The sequence below is a fragment of the Lynx canadensis genome, chromosome B4 (assembly GCF_007474595.2).
Source record: "Lynx canadensis isolate LIC74 chromosome B4, mLynCan4.pri.v2, whole genome shotgun sequence".
NCBI classification, from domain to species: Eukaryota; Metazoa; Chordata; class Mammalia; order Carnivora; family Felidae; genus Lynx; species Lynx canadensis.
In genome coordinates this window covers 48,718,001-48,737,679 of record NC_044309.1, presented here as the reverse complement: position 1 = coordinate 48,737,679, position 19,679 = coordinate 48,718,001, and the positions used below count along the sequence as shown (strand labels likewise).

General features: G+C 39.0%; 1 protein-coding gene across 1 annotated transcript in view; it reads right to left on the bottom strand.

Moving 5' to 3' along the window:
* The window catches only part of PTPRO (protein tyrosine phosphatase receptor type O), a 113,625-nt gene that overhangs the window by 34,998 nt on the left and 58,948 nt on the right, over positions 1 to 19,679 (bottom strand). The window contains exons 13-17 of the mRNA XM_032593773.1: positions 17,656 to 17,795; positions 14,945 to 15,077; positions 12,704 to 12,824; positions 7,157 to 7,225; positions 4,732 to 4,815 (exon numbers count right to left, since the gene is read on the bottom strand). Coding sequence (XP_032449664.1) covers positions 4,732 to 4,815; positions 7,157 to 7,225; positions 12,704 to 12,824; positions 14,945 to 15,077; positions 17,656 to 17,795 — 547 coding nt within the window. The remainder of the gene's footprint in view (positions 1 to 4,731; positions 4,816 to 7,156; positions 7,226 to 12,703; positions 12,825 to 14,944; positions 15,078 to 17,655; positions 17,796 to 19,679) is intronic.

Below are 19,679 nucleotides of genomic sequence, written 5' to 3'. Positions count from 1 at the left end.
ATGTCTGTGGAGAGTGACGCTGAACACATTCAGTGCTGACATATTAAGCTGCTACTATTCAACAGCTGTATGGAAGCCTGGTTCGTGGAAGAGAGGCCCTTTTTTTCTTTCAATCTCATTCATTGATTGAATTAACTTTTACATATAATGTAAAATTCCACCACATGATTTGAATGACTTATTGTGTCAAGTGTATATTTATGTGTATATGTTCAGGATTTGTGTACAATCTTGATGTTTTGCTTAGATTTTGCTGAAATCCCAAAGATTCCAAAGGATCCTTATATCCTTAGGCTGTGGGATAAGGACAGGGCTGAATTATGAGACTCCCTGGCAACGCTGATAGAACGTTCCTATGTTTTCCATTGCTGTGCTAATTCTAAGACTACAATCAGGGGACAATTCACTTTTGAACATGTAAGTTAAGCTTTTGCCAGCCATTTTAACTTCAGGACATTATGGAAAGAACTAGCTTGTGTGTGTGTGTGTCACAGTGAACATCTGAGGTGATGTTAGGGTATCATCTTGTCATTGCAAAATATTTTTTTAATAGAAGTGATAACACCCATCAGACACGCAGAATATATGCATACACAGCCATGCACATCTTTTAATCTTCTCTTTCACTTATATTAGGTAAGGTTCAAAATCCTGATGACTTCAAGAAGTTAAGACGCATAAGTTCTTCATGGTTATGACATCTTGGAAAGCCAACCAGACTGGAATTCATTGCAAAGGAGAATACAAGGCATGGCAGAGACATGGGATTTATAATGGCCACAAACAAACAAACAAACAAGCAAACAAACATCCACCTCCAACATAAACCCCAAACGGTCTAAATGTCCCCAATGTCATAAGCTCTACTTACTCTTTCATAGGTTAAATGGAAATCATCCCCAAATCTTAAAAAGGTGTTTAGAGTTACATCATTCTCTGAATAAAGTGTGCAAAAACCACGAGTAAAGCCGAGCAGTTTAAACTAAATGTTGCTTCACCCTTAAAATGACAACTGTTGAGAATTTAGAGCAAACAGATGAATACTTGAGCATGAGGTGACTATGGCCTTAGAGAGAGAGAGAGAGAGTAGTAACAATGAATCCAGATGGAGCTAGTCTGAATGAAATGGTTTTCTCTGACTAGGAAACATGATCTGAGATGACTGTAGCCAGAAATCCTGGCAGAATACCATGTTGAGACTAAGCCACCTGGGCATTGGTGCTCTGCCCTGGTTTTTCTACCACGCTGGGACAGATTTGAGCAATACCATGAGCCAGAAAGAGTCCCTTGATTTCCACACAAACCACTCACCCAGAGGATTTTACAAAATGATCAGGAACGTCTATTTCCATGAAGTTGGTAGTTTAGGGAAGAATCAGGTTATGTGTGAGGAAGGAGGCGGGGCAGGTGGCTCTGTTACTTCTAGAGTAGGTGAAATGTGAAGACGAACCATGTGGAGAGGATTAACAATGGCTATTTAGCAGGGAAAAATATCCACGAGTTATTAGATGAGGGGAAAAGTAGCGAACAGTAGGGAATTTGGGTGGCTGTGTGAGTACTGAGGTAGCTGTACCCGAAAAAAAGCAAGGATCATGTATTTTATTTCTTTTATTTATCTGACACAGCACAAGCCAAAGGCTGAAAGCATAGTTTATGTTCAGTCCATGTTCATTGGTTGATATGCGTGTGGTTTACTGAAAGTGACAGAGAGCTGGGGGCTCTACGTTTTGCCTTCTCTTCTCACATGGAGATAACCATTTCCAGTCTCAAGACCATTCTTCTAAAAACTACTGAACGGTTTTTTAAAAACAACAAATAGGGGGCACCCGGGTGGCTCAGTTGGTTAGGCATCTGACTCTTGGTTTCGGCTCAGGTCCTGATCCCAGGGTCTTGAGATCAGGCCCCGTGTTGGCATCTGTGCTGGGCATGGAGCCTGCTTAAGATTTTCTCTTCCTCCCTCTGCTCCTCTCCCCAGTCTCTCTCTCTCTCTTCTCTCTCTCTCTCTCTTTCTCAAAAAAAGGATTTTTTTTAAACAACCAACAGACAAAACTACTGAATGGTTCTCCCCCTGCCCCCCAACTTGGGTCTAGTGCTATTTGGCCAGTACTATAAGTAGCAGACCCTAAAGGGTTTGTTGGAATTTGAAGATGCGTTTATTAAGGGGACCTATTAACAAAGTCATGCAAAAATGCATAGGCCTGATATAAGCTTAAAAACCAGACTGTGGGAAAGTCAGAGAATTAAACAGAGAAATTTATAGGGTAGTATATGCAGCTTTCTTTCTTTTGTTTTAATTGAGATCTGTGGAGGGTACTTTAAGGGTATTGACTACAATTGGTTTGATGATAGGTAGAATACTTGAGAATGATTAATAGATGGTGAGTAAAAATTGATGCATATGTTGAAGGTCAAAATGGAATTTATACGCACTATTTGTACTTGAATGCTATCTGATGTCAAATACTTAAAATATTGTGTTGGGTATAGTGAAGCCCTATACTAAAAACTGTTATTAAAACCAACTTAGAGGGGCCCCCAGGTGGCTCCGTTGGTTAAGTGTCCAACTCTTCATTTTGCCTCAGGTTGTGAGATCTGATCTCTTATGGTTGTGAGATCGAGCACCGAGATGGGTTCCACACTGGGTGAGAAGCCTGCTTAAGATTCTCTCTCTCTCTTCCTCTGCCCCTCCCCTGCTTGCGTGCATGAGCACACACACGCATGCACACTTTTTTCTCTCTCAAAATAAATAAATAAATAAATAAACCAAGTTAGAATAACAGCAAATGGTCCTCATCATCCAGAACATTCCTCTGATTTGCTTACTTAACACATCATGTCTAGTGTACTTCAACAGCTTTCCTCTAGTGTCTCTTTAAAAAAAAAGAAAAATGCAAATTCTGGTATAAGCAATCTCTACTGTGAGGAAGTCCTTTTTTGTATTTCTTCCATTGCAACTCAAAATCCTAACCTTGCTAGCTGTATTTATTCTGTCCTTGGAGAAACTGAAGAACATTTAATCAACTGTCTTTTTGAATACATAACTCTACAGATTGCTTTTCGCCTTTTACTCTTTCCCTATTCCCCCCTGCCCATGCACCATTTTTCCAGTTCATGAACTATTTTTATTGCTTTTTTCCGAGTCCTTCTGAAGTTGTCCAGATACCTGGATCTGACTGTACATAATTTAGTACCTAAACACCATGGATATTTCAGGACAATGATTTTTGGTTTTGGTCGGGAAACCACTACTTTTTTCCTGTGGCTCAGGAAAGGGAATAGATCCTTCTAGATACGTTAGCCTGACATTTCAAGATGATGATGATGATGATGATTATATTTTATAAAAACTGAAAAAATACTCTTGAGTTTTGATTATTAAAAATATTTAAAAGTTAAGAAAACAAGAATTTAAAGGAAGCTGCTTTTTACAGAGGAAAGAATAGATTTCAGAGAAACCTGGATTTGGAACCTGGATATTTTAGATGGTAGTATGATGTTAAGATAATCTCCTTAAGAGATTCTTTGGCATATTTCTTTTTTTTTTTTTCAATATATGAAATTTATTGTCAAATTGGTTTCCATACAACACCCAGTGCTCATCCCAAAAGGTGCCCTCCTCAATACCCATCACCCACCCTCCCCTCTCTCCCACCCCCATCAACCCTCAGTTTGTTCTCAGTTTTTAACAGTCTCTTATGCTTTGGCTCTCTCCCACTCTAACCTCTTTTTTTTTTTTTCCTTCCCTTCCCCCATGGGTTTCTGTTAAGTTTCTCAGGATCCACATAAGAGTGAAACCATATGGTATCTGTCTTTGTCTGTATGGCTTAATTCACTTAGCATCACACTCTCCAGTTCCATCCACGTTGCTACAAAGGGCCATATTTCATTCTTTCTCATTGCCATGTAGTACTCCATTGTGTATATAAACCACAATTTCTTTATCCATTCATCAGTTGATGGACATTTAGGTTCTTTCCACAATTTGGCTATTGTTGAGAGTGCTGCTATAAACATTGGGGTACAAGTGCCCCTGTGCATCAGCACTCCTGTATCCCTTGGGTAAATTCCTAGCAGTGCTATTGCTGGGTCATAGGGTAGGTCTGTTTTTAATTTTCTGAGGAACCTCCACACTGTTTTCCAGAGTGGCTGCACCAGTTTGCATTCCCACCAACAGTTCTTTGGCATATTTCTAAGATGGGGCTGATAATACTCTCTGCAGAGTTGTGGGGACAATTAAATAAGATAATTATACAAAGAGGCTTGCCAATAGCCATTTGTTCAATATTCACTGAGTTAGCATTAACTACGAAAACACTGAGACCCCAAACACAGTACAGTATTCTTGGCTCTCTACCTTCATGCATTTCTTCGTTGTTGGAAACAGAGTTCTCTAATGGATGGAGATGGTAAGGAAAATGGGAAGCATCATTTACCAAGATAAGAAGCCAATGCATTGATTGAATGAAGAAACAAATGACTAGTAATAAATGGAAGAAAAGCTTGCCAAGAACATCCCAAGAAGAAAAGTTTAATTGGGAAACCAATATAGGTATAGGCCATCTTGGTACCATTAACTACTTTAATCCATTTCAAGACATGAGTCATAATTTCAGATGCTGCCAAACACATAAAATAATTAAAAAGAATTTTTCCTTTTTGTTTTACTTCTGGAGGGCTAACTTTATAGACTTTGTGTTAGGTAAACAGTAAAAAAAAAAAAAAATCACTTACCAAGGATTAATATAAAATGCCAAAAGATAATCAGTCCAAAGACATGAGGGTAGCAGGGTTAAGAAAGCAAATATACTCCTACGCCTGTGAGCATTAATAGATAACAGATGTAAAGATGAAAAAGTGGCAAGAGTTAGTAGCATAAACTGTGAACAGATATCAGTAAATTACCTACGAAGATCAATTAAAATGACAAGCATCTTAATTATGATTAAATATTATTCCATTCTGTGAAACTTAAACGTGAGGGCTTAAGTGCTATCATATTGCCAAAATCAGTTTGATTCGCACACATCCATATTGTAATCAGATATATTTCTTTCAACTTCTGTTGTGTCAATTAGTCTGCTATTAGGTGATTACATTTTACATCAGTTAAATGAGACTCTTCAATGCCTCATTAGCTAGCTCCGGTCTTATTCTTGGGTATTATTACCCTTGCAATGCTTAAACCTCTTTTAAGGAACCATTATAACATCATTTGATAGCTAACAGCAGCTCGTGGGAGGAAATATAAACCGTCAATTTGTGCGTATACTGATTTTGACAAAGACTCCAAGCTTCTGGGACACATTCTTATAAAGCTGCACCCCTAGGTATGACTTTCTATATTATTTTTAGTTTAAATTAATACCTTCTTTCTGAAAAATAACCCTTAAAACAGAGCTATGGTATGACACTCAGGTATCATTTTTCAAGACAAGGAGCTCAGCAAACTGCCTGTTCTGGAATCTGACTGATACTCAGCTGAGTGAGAGCAAAATTATTTCATTTTACTTTTAACTTCTCATTCAGACTGTTGATTTTAAAAAGTGTGTTTTGAATCCAATTTCAGGTATTCAAACCACCTGCAAAATAGAACATTCATTAATGTGGATTTTAAACTGCCCTCTGGCTGCATCTATAACTATTCTGAGAATTAGTGGGGGGAAATGGCATCACCTTGTCACTCTAGTTACTATAAATTCCCACTGAGATATCTATTTTGTCAGCCAGGAAATGCTGGTGTGCTGGCAAACTATCTTTGCCAAGAGCTGGTGGAGAATTTTCTAGATTTTCTAGAAAGGTCCTGAAGTGAATTCTTTTTTTGCCTCAGCTCTCCTATAACTGGTCTCTCATATTCTATCCATTGTGAGTGATTGTGTAGTTAGTCAATACATAGGTGTCCTGAGTCGCCAAGTGTAACTGGGCCAATTTCTACATGGGCTGCTCATCACTGCTTTGTGACTGAGCCTTTTTAAAGGGTGAGCCAGACCAGAAACACGCATCAGTGAATTAGTTTCTTAATCTTGGCAAGAGTGTTAATGTATTCAAACAAACCTAGAAATGTTTACTAACTTTTCACCATCGAGGGGTTATGGGTTCTTTTTGTTCATAGTTAGCAAAAATCCATTCAGGCTAAAATTTAAAAATAGCACGACATATTGTCTTGTTAAAAAGAATCCTATTTCAACTAGACTTTCAACTGCTAGATGCCCACTCAGGGAAGCAGAATTTATATTTCAGTTAAAGCCCTCCCTCTTTCATTGATTCCGTAAAGTTTCTAGTCTCACCTAACTATTTCTTTAAGATCACCATTTTGGGGGATTTGGAAAACAAGAAAAAAACCTCAGATCTCTTACAGGGATTAACATGAAATGTATACATTTAAATAAATGTGCTTTGCATGGTCACTTGCAAAAGAAACAAAGCAGATCCTGTAAGCAGTGCTGGCTCCATTTTAAATGGTTACTCCATTAGCAATTTTGTTAGGCATCCATTGCAGTGGAGAGGATCGTTAATTCTCATCTATCACTGTTAAAGTATAATGTCAAGCAATTTAATCTCCTGACAATGCTTTCTTAATTCTGAAAATACCTCCTCCCTCCAGGTCCTTCATATGCCAGCAGGCGGAAAAAAATGAGGCCATGTTTTCCTATGGGACTTTACTTGCCCTTGAGATTTATTTACCTGTAAGTGTAACAGTTGAGAGCCCTGGGCTGTATACGTCTACTTGACTTTTGAACAAAAGGTGGTGGCTCACATTCCCGGGCACTGAAGTGTCAGTTTGAGATAGAGATGCTGCTCTGTCACATGCTGCTTCTGTGGGGTCTGTCCTGTGCCTTCGTCTGCCACCTGTTCAATGTGGGTCTTGCACTTACGCCCTTCCTTAGCTATGGGCTACATTCATGACTGCGTTAGTCCTTTGATTAATATAGTAAATACTGAGCAGACTAAGACATTTTCTCTACTTTGTGACTACAGTAAACTTATATGAACTTAATGTAGTTGGTGAAGAAAATCTAACCTTCAAAGTCCACTATCACCGAAATTGTGAAAGGATAATCAGACAAAACCATTTATCCGCAAAAGATAGTAAAATAAAGTTGGAGGCACACACAGCATAGATAAGCTGTCTAGAGGCTTATTCCAAAATAATGCTCACCAATTGTATGGAAGCTTTCCATCCCTCTCCAAAGATGCAAAATTGACAAAAGTTCCTGCTCCACATTCCCTGTTTGGAAGGAACCACAAAATTAGGTTACTGCTTGACAGAGCACTCTTTTACCTTGATATAATAGAGAGCCTTTACTGGTTTATCATCACAGCATTAAATTTATAAAGGGGGGGGGGCGCCTGGGTGGCTCATTCGATTAAGCGTCCAGCTGTTAATTTTGGCTCAGATCATGATCTCACAGTTCACTTCATGAGATAGAGCCCCATGTCGGGCTCCATACTGACAGCACAGAGTCTGCTTGGGATTCTCTCTCTCCCTCTCTCTCTGCAACCCCTTCCCCCCATGCTCACTCTCTCTCTCCAAAAGAAAAAAAAAACAGCTTAAAAAACATCTAAGTTCCATGTACTTCTCTTTCACATGCAATGCAAAATAGAAAGATAAAATAATTTTTCATAAGGTTGCACATGCCCAAGTCATTTGAAGCCAAAAGGATTTGTTTTCAATCCTTTCCAAAAGGCACTCATGATCCTAGCTTAAATCTCTCTCTCTTTTTATTTTTTAGTGTTTACTTATTTATTTAGAGAGAGAGTGAGCATAAACAGGGAGAGAGGGAGAGAGAGAAAATCCCAGGTAGGCTCTGTGTTGTCAGCGTGGAGCCTGATGTGTAACTCGATCTCATGAACCATGAGAAGATGACCTGAGCTGAAATCAAGAGTCAGATGCTTAATCAACTGAGCCACCCAGGCACCCCAATCCTAACATAAAGCTTTGAACTGTTTGGGGCATAATATTTTTTACAAAGCCTCCTAGACCGAGGGTTTTCTGTTTTCAGCACATATTCTTTGTGGGGTTTTGTTTTTACAGCATTTAAATTTCCTCTCTAAAATGATGGTGGATCAAGTTGGATTTTTTTTTCCTCCAAAAATTTCTCCTCACGTTGGGATGTCCATGTGATGTATCAATTGAGATAAGAGTATAAAAAGTGATACATATTGAAATAGATTGGCTTATGCAGTGCCTCTTGTCCAGAATGTTGCTTATTAATCTGTCAGTAGAAAATACTGTTAAAGTTGTTGTAAAGTTTTTTTCCCCAGAAGTGGAGGTAAAAAGTAAACATATTCTCATGCCTTCTCCACCTTTGCCTAATGTCAATGGATAAACAACACAGCTTACTGGGCTCATGCATCTCATTTTCCCCCCTATATGAAATTGATTGACTTAGTCAGAACTGAAGAAGGGATTTTGACATTACTGGCACACGTACTAATCACTTTAGTTACCTGCCTGCTCTTATTACAGTGTTCTAAAAACATTTTTCTTCTCTTTTTTAAAAAAAATTTTTTTTAAGTTTATTTATTTATTTTGTGTGTGTGTGTGTGTGTGTGTGTGAGAGAGAGAGCAGGGGGAGGGGCAGAGAGAGAGGGAAAGAGAGGATCCCAAGCAGGCTCTCAGCTGTCAGCACAGAGCCAGATGAGAGGCTTGAACTCACAAACCATGAGATCATGACCTGAGCCAAAACCGAGTCGGACACTCAACCGACTGAGCCACCCAGGTGCCTGGAACATTTTTCTTCTTTGAAAAGTACACTAATATATTGTTATATCACATTGTGCTATAAATTACACACCATCAATTAATTTTCCTATGTCAATTTCCTATATATAGGATTTACTTTACCTTATAATTCAAAGGTTCTTACTCTGGGGGTTAAGGATAGAATTTAGGGCTCTAGAACATAGTAGGGGAAAAGTTCATCTTTAATTTCACCACCTCTAAATTTCTAACTGAAATTCAGCAATTCCTTCAACTATTAGAGTAGGCAACAAGCCACAATAATATCATCAGTACTGATGAGATGAAATCGCTAAACCATAGAAACTGCAGACATATTTCCATAATGAACCTGCTGCAGATATTGAAATATTGTTCATATTCATCACTCTGATGAAATTATGAGAGTTATTGGACATCTTACACAAAATTATCGTACTATATATTATCTAATATATTTATAAAAAAGCATGTAAAGCATTTTTAAAAATAGTCTGATGACCATATTTTAATATAATTAATTTTTTTTTAATCCTATGTATTTCATTTTATGCACTTAAAAAGAAAGCATTATTCTTGGAAGAGATCCACAGGCTTAATCAGACTGCCAGAAAAGATCGCAGCACAAAAAAAATGTTAAGAATCTCTGCTCTAATGACTAGCTGGCTGAGGTAGATCCACTTCTAAATATCTTGCTGGGTGCACCACAACGAATGCTCCTGTGATAGTATTCTCAGAAATGCCACTACATCCATTACTATACCTATCCCCACCCCCACCACTGTTACTATTACGAGCTAACGTTTGTTGCATGCTTCCCAATGATTGCATTATTGCTCCTAACCATCCACTCACCTAGGGGCTATTCCCGTATCTTCTTGAAATACATTCTTTCCCTTGCTTGCAGGGCACGTAATCTCTTAGTTTTTCTTGTACTCCGCTGGGTGCCTCTTACCAGTTTCCTTTGCTCCTATCTTTTTATTCTTCCCTGAAAATCTTGATATTAGATTGTTCTGGTGCTTAATCCAGGACCCTCTTCTCTAATTTACATGCACTCCCTCCAGTAAATGAGAATTTCATCCAGCTTTATATAGCTTTAATACTGTTTATATGCTAGCAACTCCCAAAGTCATATCCTTAATCCAGACTTCGCTCCTGAACACCAGACCTTTGTGTTCAACTCCCACTCCACACCTGCACTTGAAATCATCTTAAACGTAACATTTCCAAAACCAAAGTCTTGATGTTCCTCCAACTCTGAAATCCTCATCTGGAATCCCATTTCAGTTGGTGGTGACTCCATCCTTTCCAGTTGCTAGGACCAAAAACCTTGGAGTCATCTTTGACCCTTACTCATTTCCATTTCACGTGCAATTTGTTAGCCAATCTCCTTAGCTAATGACTCTGTTTTCAAAATATATCCAGAATCTGATCATTTCTTCCTACCTTTATTGCTGCTATCCTGGACTAAACTATTACCATCTCTTGCCTGGATTACTGGAATAGATCCCCCAGTTAATATGCCTGCTTTTGTCTCAACAGATTGTTTTCTTAAAAAAAATTTTTTTTAACATTTACTCATTTTTAAGAGACAGAGAGAGACAGAGCACGAGTAGGGGAGGGCAGAGAGAGAGGGAGACACAGAATCTGAAGCAGGCTCCAGGCTCTGAGGTGTCAGCACAAAGCCTGATGCGGGGCTTGAACCCACGAACCGTGAGATCATGACCTGAGGCAAAGTCGGACGTTTAACCAACAGAGTCACCCAGGTGCCCCTCAATACAGATTGTTTTCTAATGTAAGGCAGCTCTTCTGCCCCAAGTCCTGAACTCAGAATAAAAGCATAAGTCTGTCCTTTACTCAGGATAAAAGTATAAGTCCTCACAATGGCTTACAAAGCTCTACATGATCTGACATCATCTCCTGCTAAACCTTCCTTCATTTCCTCTGCTTTAGCTGCACTAACTTTCCTACTACTCTCTGAACATGTTCCTGCCTCAGGACCTTTGCACTGGCTCTTTCTTCTACTCTTCCCCTAGAAAACACATGGCTAACTCCCGCATATCCTTCAAATTGTTTCTCAGATATCCTTTCAGTGAGACTCACCCACCTCCCAGAGATCTTCTACACGTATTCCTTATGCCTGTACTGCTAATTTCCCTTATCTGCTCTATTATTTTTCTCTTATTGTCTGCTCACATGCCATGTAATCTTTTTACTTTTATTGATATTACTTATTATCTACCTCCTCCACTAGAATATGAGCTCCATGAAGGCAGAAATTCTCATCTGTTTTCCCAAGCATCTGGAGAGCCTGACACATAGCAGGTGTCCATTAATATTTTTTAATGAATAAATGAAATTTCAGTGAACTGCACAAGGTGACATAGATTGTAAATTAAGATTTGATCCCAAGGAGTGTAATTTTAGAGCTCTCTACTCTAGCCACAATGTGGTACCACCTTCTTCCCTATCCTTCTAAGATTTTTTTAAATGACAACATTCAAAAAGTTTGATATTTATATTTAGACTAATCTCTTTTCTCTACGTTAATAGAAGCTCATTTTTATCTCCTTTCTGGGGCAGGTCAGTTTATACCTTTAAATACATTTATTTATTTATTTTCTTAAAATTTTTTTTAATGTTTATTTTATTTTTGAGAGAGAGAGAGAGCGCAAGTGGGAAAGGGGCAGAGAGTGAGAGAGAGAGACACAGAATCTGAAGCAGGCTCCAGGCTCCAAGCTGTCAACACAGAGCCCAATGCAGTGTTCAAATTCATGAACCCTGAGATCATGACCTGAGCAGGAGTCAGATGCTTAACTGACTCAGCCACCCAGGAGCCCCAAATATATTTATTTAGGTACATATCTCCACCTATATTCTAAGTGCTTAGTGGACAACTTAGATGTCTGATTTTTATTTAATTGTGCCATATAAGACACCGATTAAATCATTATTGGATGGATACATTTAGTTATGAATGTAAATAATAGAATTCTGAGAAAGAAAAAGGATGTTGATTGGCAGTTCAGCAGGCTCCCAATGGGTAAATATAAATTTGAATCAAATTTCCCAAACCCTGTAGTACTCAACTAAACAACAGTTTTTAAGAGAATTGATGGATTGTTCTGATAATATAGGGGACCACCGAAAGTACTTGAGAATGTGCTCTGATAAGAAACGCATCAGTGGTCAAAGGAATAGGGAATCACCAAAGTCATAAATCAAAAGTCTTTTTCGGCTGCAAGAAAAATGAAAACTGCCTGCAAGTCTGAGTAGTAGGAACAAAACTGAGAGGGGGCCTCGAATGGACCTGATCATAGACTCTGCAAATGTTTTCTAAGACAGTTTTGGCAGAATTGATGAAGAGAGGGATGTTTTTCTTTCTTGTGGTCTCTCCATATATTAACTCCTTTCATTAATCATACTAAGTAGCCATAGATCTTTATTTGACTCCAAAATACGTTTGAAAATATCCAAACGTCATTAATAGATCCCTTTGTATGCGTTTCTTAAAATGACAAGATTGAGAGTAGGAGATCTGGATTTGTATAAACAATCCTTTGCTTTGCCATTTCACTGTGATGTTTTCTTGTTAGCATTATTATCTTTTAATGTCTATTTATTTATTTTGAAAGAGAGAGCAAGAGGGGGAGGGGCAGAGAGAGAGGGGGAGAGAGAATCCCAACCAGGTTCTGCGTTGTCAGTGCAGAGCCTGACGTGGGGCTCCAACCCATGAACCATGAGATCATGACCTGAGCTGAAATCAAGAGTCAGACGCTCAACTGACTAAGCCACCCAGGTGCCCCCATCATAATGTTTTCTAAACTAATATTTAAAAGTCTACCTAGAAAACACACACAATAGACACTGAAAACTGAAATGAAACTTATCGCTAATAAAATTTAGGTCTGCAAAAGTATACACGTATGATAAATTAAAAAACTTTACAGGCCGTGGGTAAAAGATTAACCAAACTTAACTTACCTTGCCATCTGCAGATGTTTTTTCCTAAGAATTATAAGGGTCACGAGCAGCAGTCCAATTAACAGCGTGCTGAGGATGGCCAGCACGGAGATGACCACCACGTTGGGGTTCATCTCTGTCACTAAAGAGAAAAGCCATGCATTTTCATTACAAACTTCCATTACACAAAGCTAACAGAACCACTCGTCGTTTTCCATTGATTTTTAACACCATGGAACTTATGATGTTGAAAACAAGAGCAACAATGGTGTTTCTCCAAGCCGACAATGACCTCCTCCTGGTCAAATATAATCTAGCAAAGCAGTTTGATAAGCGGTGTTCAGGTACCTAGAGGAATTGAGTCCATCTCCAAAGCTTCTGTTCAGAATGTTCTTACAAAGGGAAATTATAAACTGTGAATAGTGCCTATACCACCGTTTAAATTCTTTTGAAAATCAAAATATCTAGAGGTCATCATCACACGTTATTATTGCTTCACATTTTCAGAAGCTTGGAGAGGGGCAGGTTTTCGCGTTACGCCTATGACGTTAAAGGCAGAAAGCACAACTGTATATTGCACTCGCAACTAATAACGTATATGAAAAAGGCATTAGCAAGCTACCATCTGCTGCAACACTTAACACATCACTAGAAGCAGGCATTCTGATGATCGGTAGCCATATGTTGAGAGGTTTCCCATCTGCACAACTCTAGAGATGAAACCGATTATTAAGTCGTGGGGCCCTTAAGAACAGGGGCTGTGTCCCTTGCATATACTTTATATAAGGGCTGCTATGGCACTGCGCGTTGCCTAGTTCATCACACTACAGGGAAGAGCCAGATATTAACAATGGGGACTACGTGTCACATGTTTTTATGAAATTCGTTATGGTGGACCCAAGAGGAAAGACTGCTACCATCCTCAGCATTGATCATAAAATCACACAACCGGCCACCACATTCAATCCATAAACCTTTGTGTATTTGCCACTTCCCATTTGGGCCAGCTTGATTCCTGTTCACAGGCAGAGTAACTGAACACAAAGAACATTAGACTCATGGTCAGGAGACCTTTTTCGGGTTCATTTGACTACTAACTGTCATGTGGAGAAGCTATTTTATCTGTCTCTCTGGGTCTCGTTTTCCTTACTTGTAAATAAGCTTAATAGTGTCACCTGTTTTTGCTATATTCTGGTAGCAATGACAGGGAATAGTAAGCATGAAGAGACACAGAATGGTGGAAAGGACACAGAAGTGACAGACCATTAATATACTTTTCAGGTCCACTTTTGTCCTCTTTTCTGGAAAAATAAAAATTCAAAACAGAAAACAAACAACTATATGATGAATGCTACAGAAATGAAAATAACCCAGTAAAGGGATCTTGTGACAGTGAAAGTTTGTATTACAGGAGATTTCATTGAGGGTCTCAGGTTGCAGAATCAGACTCCAACAAACAGGGGAGCAACACATTTAATAGAACTCAGAAGGGGAAAAGGAAAACTCCCTTATTCCAGACCTTTCATTAATTTCTAATTTCCCTACTTACAGTTTGGCTTCATTGGAAACTCGCCTGCTCTGACCCAGTAATTTAGCATTGTCACCACATGGTCAGTGACGGCTAAGGGCTGAGGGACAACAGATGAGCCCCAATCGATCAGGGCACTGTGACCACTGCTGGACAGGAGGATGACGATGGAGGAGTTGATGGTGGCAGCTATCACTCACACTATGTGTGCAAAGCTTTACGTATTTCATTTCTAGGCTTCAAAACAGCTCAACGAGGTACACATATTATGATTCCACTTTCGCAGATGAAAATGCAGAGGCTCAGAGATAGTAAATATCTTTCCCTAAATCACATAGCTGGTAAGGGCAAGTACGTGCTCCCTGACCCTGCAGCCTGGAATGTTTCAGTGGAGCATGGATCTATTAGAAGTACAGAGTACATATATTTGAAAAGAAAATGTAAGGAAAATCTAAAAAGATAAAACTTCTGGGGGTGCCTGGGTGGCGCAGTCTGTGAAGCGTCAAACTTGATCTCAGCTGAGGTCATGATCTCACAGTTTGTGAGTTCGAGCCCCGCATCAGGCTCTGTGCTGATGGCGTGGAGCCTGCTTGGGATTCTGTCTCTCCTCCTCTCTGCCCCTCCCCTGCTTGTGCACTCTCGCTCTCTCTTTCAAAATAAATAAATAAACTTAAAAAAATAATACAAAGATAAAACTTTCAAAGACACCGGATTCCACGAATGCCAGGAATTACCCATTGTGGAGACAGCGATGAATGTGGGGACACTGGGGCTGTCGTGGCTGAAGCTGGTGACACTACAGTTGTAGGCAGTGGCAGGAAGGAGGCTGGAGATGGTCACAACGTGAGAGGAAACAGAAATCGGTTCCTGGAGATGCAGAACATAAGATCAATGTTATATTATCTCCACCTGCTTTGTTTTTTAAACTATTTTTCAGAGCCGAGTGGGTAATATATAAACAGTAAAGAAATTAAAAGATGCGAAAGGATAGCAATGAAAAATAAGCTTCCTTATTTCACTACTTCTTATCTACCGAGTTCTCTTCCACGGATGGAGCCGTTGTTGTCAGGCATGTTTTTTTTTTTTTCTTTCCCATCTATATTTTATGGAGGTAAAAACATAAGATACAGCTAAACAAAAGTGATAATGTAGTTCACACATCATGCTGCTTACTCTTTACCTTGATTATCAGTATATTTCGGTGCTTTGCCCCTGTCAGCACAGGTAAAGCTGTTTTATTCTTCTCAAGGGCTTTGTAGAATTCACTTTATTTAACCAGTCCCCTACTGAGGAATGTTTACACTGTCCCTGATTTTTTCCGATTACAAACAATGCCACAGTGAACATAATTTTAAATTATGGGAACAAACATATATGTACACACACTCAATATATGTATGTGTGTATGCATGTGTACACATGCACCTTCATACACAAAACCTGCATGTGTGTAGATATGTGAATGTGCATACATATATGTATACTCATGTTCCCAACAGTTGAATGCTGGGTCAAAAAGTTGTGTAGTTTTCATTTGGAAAGCTACTGACATACTGTCTTCTGCAGACATGTTCCATGTTATCCTGCCACTGTCAATGTGGGACAACACCTGTTCCCATTTACTGCTTCCAATCCAATGCGTCCGCAAACTCTGAGTTTTTCCAATCATATTGGTGGAAATTGTACCTCATTGTAGATTTATTTTGCATTTCTTTTACCATAAATGAACTTGATCATCTTTTCCTATGTTTAAGAATCTTTTGGGGCGCCTGGGCGGCTCAGGTAGTTAAGTGTCCGGCTTTGGCTGAGGTCATGATCTCACGATTCATGGGTTCGAGCCCCACGTCAGGCTCTGGGCTGACAGCTGGGAGCCTGGAGCCTGCTTCGGATTCTGCGTCTCCCTCTCTCTCTGCCCCTCCCCTGCTCTCTCTCTCTCTCTCTCTCTTTCTGTCTCTCTCAAAACTAAATAAACATTAAAAAATGTTTTTAAAAAAGAATCTTTTGTGTTTATTTTCTATGATATATTTGTTTTGGGTTGTTGGTCTACTAAAGACATTACCCCCTTTGTCTGCATTCTCAGCTTTTAAACAGCAGCCACCAAAGGCATAGCAACTTTGAGTTCTCAAAAACATTTGATGTTAACTTATTCTTGAGTAGAACAGATTGTTAATTTGTTGGGCCAGTGGTTGGACCAGTGACAAGTACCACAGTACAATATAAAAAGATGAGCCAGCATAACATTCTTTTTCAAAACAGGGATCTGAAACACTCCTGCCTAAAGAGATGACAGCCATCAGCACTTATTTCCAACCCCACCTCTTTTATTGTCCTACAAAAGAATGATTCTAAGGAAAGGCTCAATTGTAATAAGCAGCTACATAACCATTGTTTTCTTGAGGAAAGATGTTACTATAGCCGCAGAGAAGAAAATCCACTACTGACAAAGCAGTTATTTCCAAAAAGGATTCTTTGAATAGAAAAAGAGATTAGCTGTTCAGTATAGATCAAAAAGAGATAAGTTTGTAGAAGAGAGTATCAAAAGGGGAAAGAAATCAAAGCAAATTATCTTAACATTCTGTATGAAAAGATTCCCACTCCCAGAAGTCCTTTCTTCTTTTCAATCTCATGAACTGCATTATTTAAAAAGCATCAATTATTCATGTTCATAGAATTAGTCTCTACCCTGCATTTTGTGACATCCTTCACACACTTGACCTTTTCCTTCCACGTCTGACTGTAAAAAATTGTTTTCTTGTGGCTTTGTTACCCTGGGAGCTCCCGGTTCATCTCCCTCCTTCCCTTCCTTTTGACCTGGTGAATAACTCAGGAGTCATTCTATCTGCTGTTTGTGATTCTAAAGCCTTCACAATCACCTCTCTCAGCCTTCATTTTCCCAAGCGAAATTGTCCTCCTTACTGACTAGAAATAGTCCCTTCTTTAAATTCTCTAAGGAGAATGGATCTCTCTATGGCACTTGAGTTTTACTTTAATTATTTCTAGACTGATGCAATATCCATAACTACATGAAAAAAAATTTAAAGGCCAGTATTGATTCTACCATTTGTATCACATATAGTGCCTTTCACATAACTGGCAATCAGTTCATATTTGTTAAATTATATTTTATATGGCAGTGTCTATACCTTTGGTCGATTTAATGGCAATAGGAAAAATGAACCCTTTTAAGTCCTCAGGACCCAGGGTAACTAAGAACTAGAGACAAAAGCTAATGCAAAGAGGAAAATAAACTTTGCGATTTGGCAAATTGGTTCTTACATTTTAGGCTTATTCTAAGCACAGTGTTAATTTCTATCACTGAAACACAAAAGCGCAAATGAACAATTTTCATTTTCTATAGTTTAAACAAATAAAGGACTTGACTTCATTCAGATAATTAGCCTTAATCAAAATCAACTCAGAAAAGAAAAATCAAAATGTACAGTACCTGGAGTTTGGTTTCTTGACTAGAGCCAACTTGTTGACAAAAGACTTCAAAGAAATCAGCTACTCCCTCTTCCACCCACAGCAAAGTCACTGAAGTCTGGGTTTTATTCACGGCAAAGAGTGATTTTGGAGGAGCTGGTTCTGAGCAAAGATAGAGTTTTAAAATTTTATTTTAATTTAATATATTCTTTCTTCTTTCACTGATTGGCAGGATAAAAATAGGCCAAAAACAAAAACCAAATACAGGCAGTTGAGAGCACCATCAAAATTTTATATTGCTTTTGAAATATGTCCTTTCACAAAGACAGTGGTCACCTAACTTAGAAGGCAGAGGATTTGGCCTTTTTCTCCCCCTTTCATTTTATACTTCTCTTTTTGGAGCACTTCTGTTTTCTACTTCAGCTTTATTATATACATAATCTATTAATAGTTTTTATGTCATCTGCATTGGAGCTAGCACTGCCCTGATAATACAGACTTTCTGTAGGAGACACAAAAATCTGCACTTCAATGGCTGAGAAAAATGAAAGTGGTTTGCTGCCTTCTAATGCAGACATTCAGTCTGGTACTTAGCCAAAAACCTGCTGGAGACTATCTGGAATCATTTTGTCAGAAGAATGGCTTCTTGAAAATGTAGTTGAAATTAAGAGGGGTAGAGTTAAGTACATATGATTTTTTTTAAAGAAAAGGATTATGGAAGGGGACTGGATGGTTAACAAAATGTTAGAGGACTGATTTCTTTACCTAACTCTTTTAGACACTTCATCTTGATCAATACATTAATCCATTAGTCAAGGAAACTATGCCCCTTCATCCTCATTTCCAGTAACTGAGTCACTGGATTTGTTGGCTTGAGACCAAACCCCTGCCCGTTCCTCAGTTTTAGGAAGTGATCTTGCTGTCTTGATCCCCCATTCTTGAGTCTCTCCTACTCTCCTCTCCATGCCCTATCATTTGGGTGTTGTCTTTCCCTTGAATTCCTCCAGTACGCAAAGTGCTATGCCTGAACCCCAGTGCTTATGCCAGAGTCCCTGTTACCCCCTGTCAGACCTCCTTGACATTGCTTGTTTGACATATCACATATCTTGCTGTTAGGTTCATGAAACATCATACTCCGACCACCTGCATGTCCCTGTTAGACAACTACCCAAACTGTTTGCTCGTTACTTGGATTTCTTTTTATTATTTGTCCCATGCCCCCAAGTCTGTCCTCTAGCTCCTGGCTTTTAGTAGTGCTTGAAGAAGCTCTTGAAGGCCATTTCACTCCTTTGACATATACATTATCTTTGTGGGGGAAGGTTTAGACCTTCCTTCTAGAATACCATCCTCATGGCCCTATTCAGAACCAGGAAGTATGTCAGAACCATTCTTCTCATGGTTTATCCCAGACAACGTAAATTTGTGTGCAACTAAAAAGAAGCATTTTTCTTTCTAGAGCCAATTGACGAGGTTAGGCAGAAGAGCTGAAGAAGGAAAGGGAGGGGGTAAGCCTCGGGCAGGTTTGATTCACAACAGATGTCAGGACCCCCTTCTCATTTGCAATGAATTGTCCACTTGATGAAACATAGCGGTCAGCTTCCACTTCTCACATCCTTTATAACTGTCACTGCCAATAGGTATGAGTCAGAGAATAGGTCCTCTGACTCTCATAGAACTTGAATCTTTGGAGAAAAGTGAGGGTTGTCTGGGGGCAGAGATGGATGATTTTTGGGCTGAACCTTGGTTATGTCTCTTTTCAAAATCCACAAGACAGAATTTCTCCTCAGAGTGCCTCTTAAACTGATTAGGTTCCCTAGGACATTATGTCTTGTTTTTTGTTTTTGTTTTTGTTTTTGTTTTCCCCTGATGGGTAGAAAAAAATCAGTTTAGCTATCCAACAAGAATACCACCCAGGTCTCAATTTCCAGACCCAACTTTTTACACGTGTATTTCCAATCACCTATCATCCTTGCTTACTCAAATAATTCACTACTGCCTTAACCTCCATAGGGTCAAAATAGACCTTGAGTCTTCCGCCTTCCCGAA